Source organism: Ochotona princeps, chromosome 3, assembly GCF_030435755.1.
Source record: "Ochotona princeps isolate mOchPri1 chromosome 3, mOchPri1.hap1, whole genome shotgun sequence".
Classification (NCBI taxonomy): Eukaryota; Metazoa; Chordata; class Mammalia; order Lagomorpha; family Ochotonidae; genus Ochotona; species Ochotona princeps.
The window spans coordinates 10384262-10396313 of record NC_080834.1 but is presented as its reverse complement, the minus strand read 5'-3'; the positions used below and the strand labels follow the sequence as shown (position 1 = coordinate 10396313).

The 12052-nt window shown below is 41.1% G+C and overlaps 1 protein-coding gene across 1 annotated transcript in view; it reads right to left on the bottom strand.

The window, feature by feature from the left end:
* Nucleotides 1–12052, bottom strand: part of EIF2A (eukaryotic translation initiation factor 2A) — a 42984-nt gene that overhangs the window by 18738 nt on the left and 12194 nt on the right. The window contains exons 3-6 of the mRNA XM_058661435.1: nucleotides 7155–7229; nucleotides 4099–4217; nucleotides 1115–1214; nucleotides 674–756 (exon numbers count right to left, since the gene is read on the bottom strand). Coding sequence (XP_058517418.1) covers nucleotides 674–756; nucleotides 1115–1214; nucleotides 4099–4217; nucleotides 7155–7229 — 377 coding nt within the window. The remainder of the gene's footprint in view (nucleotides 1–673; nucleotides 757–1114; nucleotides 1215–4098; nucleotides 4218–7154; nucleotides 7230–12052) is intronic.

Sequence of the window (12052 nt, the reverse complement as noted above, 5' to 3'; positions counted from 1 at the left end):
ACTACCCATCTAGCTCCCTGCCTATGGCCTGGGAGAACAGTGGAGGACGGCCCAAAGCCAAGTGGGAGACCCAGAAGAAGCTCCTGGCTCCTGGCTCCTGGCTTTGGACCAGCTCAGCTCCGGCCATTGCAGCCACCTGGGGAGTGAACTAGGCAATGGAAGATCTTACACTGCACATTTCCTTCTCTCTGTAAACCTGACTGTCCAATAAAAAAAATAAATAAATCTTAAAAAAAAAAGTAATAGTCCTTATCTTCAGAGTGTATACTGACATTTTTACTGATAAAGCTTTGTGATGTCTAGGGGCTGTCTCGGTAAGAGAGTGGCTGGAAAGAGGCATAGCTGGGCAGGCCTGGCCGCCGATCAATGCTAACTGGGACTAGGTGTCGACTCTTCTATGCAACAAAACATGTGCAAAAAGTGTTAGAGAGGTTTTTTTTTATTAGTATACTCAGAAGTATTCAGATGTCCTAATCTAACAGCAATGAGCATAGACAATACAAGTTAATATAAAAGAAAGCATTTGCAACAGAATTTCACTACATTTAGACTATAAAGAGTTAAGCAAAGTACTGATTAGCATCTATGAGAGCCCTATGGCACCACAAAAGGTGAAGGAAGCTGAATGTACACATGTGTATTAAATACTGGCTATTTTATAATCTTTCCATACTGAAATTGTTGTTTTCAAAGAAGTGAACTTCATTGTTCACATTCCGGGCACAAATATTTTCATCTTCTGACCAGGATGGACACCTACAGAAAAAAGAAAGGGTAGAAAAAAAATCAGAAATGAACATTTTTATGTTCACATTTTAATGTCTGAGGCTATTTACTACCTTAAAGAAAAATACTTAAACAGTACATATAAATATCAAATCAGCTACTAACAGTTTCAGCCACTGATTGTAACAGAAAAAAAAACTGCTCTTTCCATTTAAAAACGCTAAACAAAAGATCCAGCTTTTATTCTACTGCACTCAATACACAAAATCTTTAAAGACACAAATTTTGATTTGGGAGTTTACTTAAATAGCAGAGAAACAATTATTATACCATGATGGTACTTAAAATTTTGAGTAAATAATTAGTACTTTAAATTTATTTTATTTACCAATTTTGTATTTTTTTCTGGATGAAAGACTTCAAACATGTCCCAGTTTTCAAATCATAAAGCTGAAGGTTAGGTGTCCCAGCTGTGCCATCTTTAGAAGCTGCAATGAAGTAAAAATTTTTACAATCATCATCTCCTAACACATGCAAAAACATTTCATTCTTAGGAAAAAAAATTGAGCAAGGTTATAAAGATCAAGAGTTGCTTCTGGCAACAGCAAGCAAGATGGCAGAGCAAGTATGCCTCTGCCTGCAGCACTGGCATCCCATATGGGCACCAGTTCCTGTCCCAACTGCTCCACTTCCCATCCTGCCCCCTGCTTGTGGCCTGGGAAAACAGCAGAGGATGGCCCAAACTCTCTGGATCCTAAACACACATAAGAGATCAGGAAGAAACTCCTGGCTCTCAGCTTCAGATTGCCTCAGCTCCAGCCATTGTAGCAACTGGGGAGTGAACGAGCACATGGAAGACCCCTCTCTCTCTCCCTTCTGTCTATAACTCTGCCTTTCAAAAAAAAAAAAAAAGTTTTTAAGGGGCCTGGCACAAAGTTTTTAAGGGGCCTGGCACAATGGCTCGATGGCTAAGCCCTCATCTTGCAAGTGCTGGGATCCCACATGGACCCCAGTTCATGTCATGGCTGCACTATTTCCCACCTAACTCTCTACTTGTGGCCTGGAAAAGCAGTAGAGGATGGCCCAAAGCAGAAAGACCCAGAAGAAGCTTCTAGCTGCCGGCTCCTGGCTTTGGACCAGCTCAGCTCCAACTGTTACGGCCATGTGGGGAGTAAACCAGCAGATGGAAGATCTTTCTGTCCTTTCTCTCTGTAAATCTGATCTGCCTTTCCAATAAAAAATAAAGAAATCTGGGCCCAGCGGCGCGGCCTAGCGGCTAAAGTCCTCGCCTTGAAAGCCCCGGGATCCCATATGGGCGCTGGTTCTAATCCCGGCAGCTCCACTTCCCATCCAGCTCCCTGCTTGTGGCCTGGGAAAGCAGTTGAGGACGGCCCAATGCCTTGGGACCCTGCACCCGCGTGGGAGACCCGGAAGAGGTTCCTGGTTCTCGGCATCGGATTGGCACGCATCGGCCCGTTGTGGCTCACTTGGGGAGTGAAACATCGGATGGAAGATCTTCCTCTCTGTCTCTCCTCCTCTGTGTATATTTGGCTGTAATAAAATGAATAAATCTTTAAAAAAAATAATAAATAAATAAATAAAAAATAAAGAAATCTTAAAAAAAAAAAGACTTGCCTCGATTAACTTTCCTTTTGTACTTTAATTAAGGAATAAAACATCCATCCCTCAAGACATGATAGTATGACCATAAGTCCAGTATCTCTGAAATAAACTGCTACTGATTTCAAGATTATTTCAGAGACCTCTTTTCTATTAAGTTTGGCGTGGAATACTGTTAAATGGATTAAACCATGAAAGTCTGGGTCAGTATCACCAACGTAACAGAAAACATTTATATCAAATCACTCGTATGGTTCTCAACTTCGATTTTGTTTGGAAAAAGAGAATGAGTGTTCATGCCTGCTAAAAAACAAAACCATGAAAGTTTATGGCCCATTTATGATTCAATTAGATTGACATTATTAGAGCAGGTTCTTAGAAACTCCTTATGCCAGCTTCCAAGATTTTATTACTAATCTGTGAAGTACAGCTATATAAAATGTCCAAATAACATGTGATCACAAAAGCTTTAGACGGCACACATTTCCTACTCTGTCATATCATACGCCTCTCTTACATGCTGTGTAACATTCCTCCACTCATTCTTTTATAAGGAGACCTTCTGTATCACATAGCTATTTGCCTTCTAAACTTTCCCTTGACTTTCTCTTCTCCTCTATCTCATAATGCATTTTTTCCCCATTAACTTATTCTACACAGTCTATAAGTTTCTGCATAGAATAAATTTCATTCTCTGTGGTTACAGTTATCTGTGGCCTACTGCAGCCCAGAGATAATTAAATGGAAAATCCCAGAAAAACAATTCGTAGGTTACAGGTTATTCACTGTTCTGAGTAGCATGGTGAAATCTTGTCCCCACTGTCCTGGCTGGGCTACTGAGCTACTGCCTAAGCGGCTGTCACGGTATCAAATCTACTGTTCCACAGTGCTCGCATTCAAGTAACTCTTACTTTATTTAAGGATGATTCCCAAAGTACAAGAATTGTGCTGTTAGCAATTTGGATCTGTAACAAGAAGCCATTGGGAAATGGTAAAAGTTCTCAATAAGGCAAGAAAAAAAAAATCCCAAGCTAATAACATTAAGATGAAATGACAATAAGAAGGAATCTTACCCTTCAAAGTGTAAAGAGGAAAAAAGAAATTTGTGGAGCTGGAGTTGTAATGCAATAAATTAAGTCGCATTTTGTGGTATCAGCATTAGGCACTGCAGCTCTGGTCTGAATTCCAGCACCTCCACTTCCAATCCAGCTCCCTGCTGTTCTATTTTAAAAAACAGTGCAAGATGGCCCAATGACCTGGAGAGATTTTCAATCTCCTGGCTTTGGCCATTGTGGCCATTTGGTGAGTCAATCAGCAGGTTTATGAGCTCTCTGTTGCTCTGTCTCTGTATTTCTGCATTTCACATAAATAAATAAATAGATTCACAAACTAAATTGATGTTTGTATTGTTGCTGCACCTCAAATTACAATAGTGATGACCACAATGCATGAAGAGTGCTTAGTTAAGATGGAAAAGAATTAAACGATATAGCTGAGTACTGTCTGTAATGTCAGGACTCTAGCAGCATCTTGGAACGTATCCATTGTGGGTAAGGGAGGACTACTGCATTTTAAAAATCTATCTTCAGTATACTGTATTTGAAGAATACAATGATTATTGTTGATAACAAATATTCAAACACTATTTAGTATCATAAAAGCTAATTATATCTTCTTAAGGCCATAAAACTTCTGTTTTCATGAAATTTGATTGGTCCTGTCAGAACATTTTTAAAATATAAAAATACTTACTAGTGTAAGGCTGCCACGTTGCCAGAACAGTGTTTTTTGGCGAGAATTCAAGGCAAACTGTCTTTGGGAGTTCGAAGGAGTGCAGTGGTTCCTTGTTAGTGACATTGATAGTGTTTACTCTGGTTTTGAAAGAAATTACTTCAGCAATGAAACACTGTTTTATGATACCCAGCACTAACCAAAACTTCATACTTCTTTTCAAACACACATCACTCCAAAATATTCATTATTCATAAAATCTACTTTCAGTTGCTTCTAGAAAATACTCAGAATATACTCTAACAATAAAATAAAATTAGTACATTTTGCTAACAATAAAATAAAATGAGCACATTAGCCTTCTCTAAAGCTAATTTTGGGAAATGATATAGAACAGTAGAGGAGACACAAGAACCATTTGATCTTCAGCTAAGAAGGAAGCCGCAAGGCCTTTCACTGGACACAGAGCTAAGCTGCGGGGAGCTGAGGCAGAGAGCAGGCAGAGGAGGCAGAGCTTCCAGAGAGAGTGGCGAAAGAACACGTGTTGGATGGGAATCGATGCAAACTGCAGCTAGGGAAATCTGGCGTTTACTCAGACCTCAAAAGCAGTCTCCAAAGGACATGACTGCAAGAAGCATTAAGACTCAATAATGACAAAACTAACAATAGTGTGTAATAAATAGTGTTGTTCGGATGCTTCCAAAGTACCATAGAGTGGCCTAAACAGTTGATGCACATTTATTCATTTAACTCTTAGAAGGTATCATCAGCCCTATTTTTTTTTTACAAACTGTTTAGACTAACAAAATTCAAACGATTTGACAATTGGCCTAAGGTCATACTATTGATACTTCCAGGGCCAATGTGAATTCATTTTGGCCTGATTTGTTCTAACGTACTGTACTACACTCACTGGTAAAGAAAATGATACCCTACCTTATTCCAAAAATTGTTGAAAGTATTTGTTATAGCCCAAGTTTGAGGAGGAGATTGGTGTTAAAATGACTAGTAACCACTTGGGAATGAAAGATTATCATATATTGCTTGAACCCACACACAGGATTCTTTACACTTATTGTAAATCACATTATGTAGAGTAACATGAAACTTTATTTTTTATTATTATCATCTTAATATTCTTAGCTTAATGAATGGTGCTTATTTAACCTAAAACCATTAAAGGAAAAACTATAGTTTCTGACTTAGTTAACCACAAAATGAGCTAAGATCAAAATCTGATTCTCTTGACTGAAACTGTAGCATTGCGGCCTCAGGATATTCGGGAAATAAATGCTAAAATCTGCTTTAGAAATTACCTACGACGATGATGGACAGGACTTATAGCGCCAGATTAAGAAGATTCAGCAGTGGACATTGGGCCTAGCAGTGAAGACACTGGGTAGGACACTCGGCATCCCACGTGGGAGGCCTGTTTTTGAGGCCTGGCTCGTCCTCCTGCTAAAGCAGAACCCTGGCAAGCAGCGATGACAAAACTTCCTCAAGCAGCCGGGCTTCTGCCACCACACGAGCCAGGACAAAAGGTCCAGCTGTGTCAGTGCACGAAATGGTGGAGGGGCGCTCTAGTGCCTCAAGGAATGTGCCCCCCTCAAACAAACAGATAATTTTTTTAAAAGATTCAAAATTGAATCCATCAGAAGGCTAAATGAGGATAAAAGTATACAAAATTATTAATAACCACCACTTATGCAAAAATCTCTAAAATATTAGAAAAAGGAATACTTAAAAAGTGATTGCAAATTTCTACTGACTCATTACTCAAATACTTCAAATTAAAATGTGATTTAAAAAATAAGTATTCATAGTAGACTATACCAGAATAAATGAGAAAATTTGAACATTTATTCTGGCATCTATGCTTTTAAAATTGCAGCAGATACTCAAGACAATTACATGATTAATCATCTGAGAGTAGCAGCTTAACATATGGACTCAATAACTTAAAAATAAATTAATGCTTCCGTTTATTTTGCCATTATAGAGCTAATTCTTATGAAAGGTCAATCAAGTAATTCAATGCATTCTAACTGTTAATTTTTAAAAATTATATGTTCATTTGAAAGGCAGAGTTACAGAGGGAGGAGACACACAGCAGAGAGGTCTTCCATTCACCAGCTCATTCCAAATGGCTGCAATGCCAGGGCAGAGCAGGCTGAAGCCAGGAGCTGCTTCCTTAGGCATTGCAGCAGGGTGCAGGAAGCTGGATCCGCAATGGAGCATCCAGGAATGACCCAGCACCCGTATGGGATGCAGCAGCTAAACCCACTACATTCTATGCATCTCCTTGGCAATGTTCCAAAATGTTTATCCAATCTGAGGTGAAATTTCTAAGACTTCAAAACATATTTCCACTGTAATGACCAACATTTAAAATGTGCTTTCCAAACTAATCCATAAATTTTTTTCCTCAAAGAACCCAACAGTACCACCTATGGCTAAAGATAGTAATTTTAAATCTAACAACAAATATTTGAGCATTTCCCAGTCTGTGAAATGACACATTGTAGTGACTCTTTGAAAACTGAAAAGGACTTATTTTCTTAGTAAAATTTTAGTATTTAATCAAAATATTTACTTTTCTGCTCAGACCAATTTTATAATCTGATTATTTTACATAATACAGATCACATGAAACATTCTTTTGAATAATTTACACATTTTTATACACAATGCTAATATTAATACTAAAAGTGATACTAACTGAAGACAGTTGTTACTAATAGTAAAGAGAAAAAGTGTCTAAATAAGCAAACTGTTAGTTTGGAATTTTAGATACTCTAAGCAACAACTTCTCAACATCAATATTAAATTAATTATAACCCTATGTTTCATATATATTGATTTTTAATTCTAACTAGATAAGTCAGTCATGGCATATATACAAAAAGAACTTCAAATGTTATCAAAGTTGTTTTGAACTTTACACTGGATGTATTTCACCATATCATGACACTAAAAGATGGATTTTGTTAATGATATCCAAGCACATGATATTCAAGTAACACTAGTTACATTTATAATCAAAAGACACAAAATAGCAATAAAATCTGAACACTAACTTTTCTCCATTGCACCAGGTAAACAACGTGCCATCCTTACTGAAGGCATAGACTTTGCAATTTTTCCCAGATTCCCTGAAAATGACAAAAAGAGTTTAGATTAATATACACATTAATAATTTCCAAACATTTGACTTAATGACTCAGAACTTACACAAATTTTAGAAGATAATTCAAAATGCTTCAGTCTGCCAAAATACAATGCCAACAATCATTGTAAAATAGACTGGGAATCTGATCCCAGCAACAGTTTAGACTCCAGAAACAGCCCTCGGGGTCAAGAACTGGGACTGTGTGGAATCCCCAAAATGTGATTCCATGTAAAAGCTACCAGGAGCCAGCCTTGCTCTGTTAACAAAGTTAAAGGGGTTCAACTAGGAGGTTTTGTGGAGAAACCCTAGACCACCTACACAACAAAGCAGTGAAGGACAGGACATCCCCAGGAAGCAGAAAACACCTGCCATCGGTCTCACACGGAGCTTAACAACACTAGGAGCTTCACATTCCGGAAATACTGACAGGATTCCACACAAACCCAGATCATTTTCACACTGCTGGGCACTACTCTAGAAATAATCAAGGCTCTAAGTACTGTATCTCTCCTTTTTTTTTAAAGATTAATTTATTTTTATTGGAAAATCAGATATACAGAGAGGAGGAGAGACAGAGAGGAAGATCTTCCACCCGATGATTAACTCCCCAAGCACTGGCTATGGCTGCAGCTGAGTCAATCCGAAGCCAGAAGCTAGAAGTCTCTTCTGGGTCTCCCACATGGGTGCAGGGTCCCATGGTTTTGGACCATCCTTGACTGCTTTCCCAGGCCACAAGCAGGGAGCTGGATGGGAAGCAGGGCTGCCAGGATTAGAACAGGCAACCATATGGGATCCGGTGCATATGAGGTGAGGACTTTAGCCACTAGGCTACTGCGCCAGGCCCAAATACTGTATTTCTCAACCAAAAATGGGCACTTGGGTCCGGCATGGTGGCCATTGTGGCTGCTTGGGGAGTGAATCACTGGAGAGAAGATTTTCCTCTCTGTCTCTCCTCCTCTCTCTATATATCTGACTTTGCAATTAAAAAAAAAAACTTTTTAAAAATTAAAAGTTAAAAACAAAGCAAAACAATGCCGGACACTGTATTTCCTGCTGACAATGAAGATCCAAGCAGAAATGTCTGGGTATGTACACGTCCACTGGGGCATCCCAACACGAGATGAGAACTCTGTGACTAATAAATAATGTGAATTGCTGAGTAACAATAATATACTGAGAATACAGTCCATTTTACAAAATCACTACCCTTTAGTAAGTTGTTACGACCAAGATGTCCGCCATCCTATTATTTATGTAACTCACTTCCAAAACTAAGGTCGAATTCTACATTTATTCTTACTAAATTTCTCCCACCTTTTGACCTATCACTATAGCCTGTTTATAACTATTTAAATGTTATTTTCTCTTTTAAACCATGACATCTTGCAGGAGACAGAATGGGCTTGGGCCAGCTGAGCTAGGGCGCAGCACCGGCTGGCAAGGCTGGGACTGCGAGCAAGTCATGCTGGACCACATGACCCCCTCACAGGAACAAGATCTGGAGCTTAGAACATTTCTGGCAGGGGAACAGTGGGCACTCTCCTGTGAAGCTGTACCTATGGCTAATGAGCACATGAAGCAGGGGTGGAGCAGGCCAGACTGGACAAGGCAGTATCACCTGTTGGCATACATGAGGGCCAAGTCCGGAGCAGAGTCAAGGTGAGCTAAGCTGCTGCACGCATGAGTGTGCACACGAGCCAGATGTGATGTGGGTTGGGTTGGGCCAGGCTAGCCTACAGCAGAGACTGGCATGCACAAAAAAGGGAACTGGTAGTGGTTCTAGTGGGGGGGGGGGCGATTGCTGGGAGTCACCATTAGACCACAGCACCCACTGGGATACGTGAGGAGCAGCTCTGTGGCAGGAAGGCTGGCTGGACTGGGCTGCAGCACCCATTAGTGTGTGAGAGATACAGGACTGAGGTGGCGAACCAAGTTACATCCACCAGTATATGCACTGGCTGCTGCAGGTGGCAGGCCACACCTGACCCTGCACTGGCTAACACATGGAAGAGTCAAGTCTTCTGTTACCCCAGGAGAGGTGTCTTAAAGGATTCCTGGACTAGACTGCTGGACTCAGACCCTGGAAAGGGAAGAATCACAGGCTGTGTGGTCCAACCCTGAAGTGCATGTATTGGGACTGGGCCTCCTCAGCTCCTGATGCCTGCGCAGTGAACACGGGCAGCAGAGGATGCCAACTGCCTTATCAGAGGATGCAAAGCAGAACAGCTCTGCAACATGTTCCTGGGGTGGTGGACACACTAAGGCACACTTTGTTAACCAGTAGATCTTGGGAAGATTTTCTCAACCACAGAGCAACAAAACTGACGACATGTCAGGGGTACTGAAACTCGGAACACTCTTCTCCACATCAGGGTCTCTACAGCAACATCAAGGGACTGTCCCCTCTCCCTGGATGCTGATAATGATCTGACAGCAAGGAGTGGCCCCCTTCCCTTCTCCCACTGGAGACACAGGAGAAAAAAAAGACTGAAACATACATCCCATCCACCTCCTTGATACCTCACCTTCCCCACCCTAGCCCCTTCCCCACCACATGAGCATGCAGCCCTCCCACCTACACAACCAATAGTCAAAAGAAAATAAAACATTACATCTTTCCTCACAGATGTACATAATGTATAAATTATAAAATATTTCTAATCTATCACACAAATTACCTACAAGAATGATGAATAAGTTCAGAACATCTTGCAGTTCAGAAACTGCTTCTCCCTTAAACTAAAACCAACTCCTTAACCAGTTAACTTCACTGTCACCATCACCCCACCCAAAAGCTTCCTTATTTCCCACTTTGCTAAAATCACGTTTACAGTTCTATTTACTTTGCTGTGTCTGTAAATTCTACGCTGAAACAAGATACATGGAAATCTGTTCTCATTTTGAGCCCATAATTACACTCTTATCTCAGTGGTTATAAAGTGCTCTCTCAACTCATTCTAGAACTATGTTTAGGGTGGATGGCAAACTTATTAAACTGCAGAATCCAGAACTCAACTGTAAAAGAATAAAAAAAAAAAAAAAAAAAAAAAACCTCAATTCTCAATTGTTTTCTAAATCATGGTAGTTGAGAGATTTTGCTTATTTTGGTATAAATTTTTATTTATTTTTGGCATAAATTTTTAAATGAAAAATTTCAAACACAAATGAGGACAGAAAAAAAGTATAATCCATTAATCCATGCAGGCAGATGGCACCAACTTTAAATATTGAAATTTTTTTCTCTACCTCTCACTTTTATTTTAAGCAAAATTCAGATGTCATATTACTCTCTTTGACATTTCAGTATGCATCTATAATTGAAGACAGTCTTTTAAAAATCACTAATATATAACTTCATCCTATAAAATTAACTCCACTATCATCTAATACCTAGTACTTACACTGGATAGGCACTTTTAAAAAGTTTTAAAGATGTCTTTATTGATTTATTTGAAAGGCAGAGTTATAGCAAGAAGAAATTGGCCTCCAAAGTCAGGGCTGGGGGAGGCCAAAGCTGGGAGCCTGTAACTGCAACCGGGTTTCCCAGAAGGCTTCCAGGGGACCAAGAGTTGTACATTCTGCTGCTTTCCCAGGAGCATTCGCAGGGAGACGGATTAGAAGCAGAGCAGCTGGGACTCAAGTCAGCATCCATCTGGGACACCAGCAATACAGGCTGCAGTTCAACTTGCCGTACCACACCAGTCACAAATAGCCATGTCTTTCTTTTCTAAAGATGTATTTATTTTGGCCTGCTGGCGTGGCCTAGCAGCCAAAGTCTTCACCTTGAATGCACCGGGATCCCATATGGGCACCGGTTCTAATCCCAGCAGTCCCACTTCCCATCCAGCTTCCTGCTTGTGGCCTGGGAAAGCAGTCAAGGACGGCCCAAAGCCTTGGGACCCTGCGCACCCATGTGGGAGACCTGGAGCAAGTTCCTGGCTCCTGGCTTTGGATTAGCGCAGCACCAGCCGTTGCAGTCACTTGGGGAATGAATCACAGGATGGAAGATCTTCCTCTTTCTCTCCTCCTCTCTGTATATCTGACTTTGCAATTAAAAAAAAAAAGATTTATTTATTTGAAAGGCAGAGTTACAGAGTGAAAGTGAGGAGAGAGACAGACAAGAGAGATCTTCCTTCCACGGGCACACTTCCCAAACGGCTGCACTGACTAGGACTGCAGTTGGGGCGCAGCCAGGCTCAAGCGGGCAGCCAAGAGCCAGGAGCTTCTTCTGGGTCTCGCATGTGAGAGCAGGGACCCAGCACTTGAGCCATCTTCTGGTGATTTTCCAGGTACATTAGTAGGGAACTGGAGCAGCCAAGACTTGACCCAGCATCCATTTGGGATGTCAGCACCGCCAAATCACAGTGGGAGCCTGTTAGGCCCTAGAAGTTCTCCAGGCAACTTAGACACCTACCTAACCTAACCCTTCCTGCTGCCAAGCCTCAACTCTTCAATGGAAAGACCTAGTCACTTCATTCCCCAACACCACCGGTTGTCACAGACTCTACACCAATACACCTCCACTGCCTCCATGACAGGAATAGCAACAGGAGAGCTGGCACCAAGAGGCAATCCTAACAGTGCAAACCACTCTGGCTGCAGGTGCAATCCTTCCCCTCCTCCCCGAGCCACGTGCTTTTAAAACAGTAATGTGCATATGATCCGAGTGCTGATTCATCTCCAATGCCTGCTCCCTGAGGACATGCACACCAGCTGTGCCCACAGAGCTGGGTCCCTGCCACCCACAGGGGACAAACAGCTGGAGTTCCTGGTTCCTGGCTCTCACACAGCCTAGGATTTGAGAAA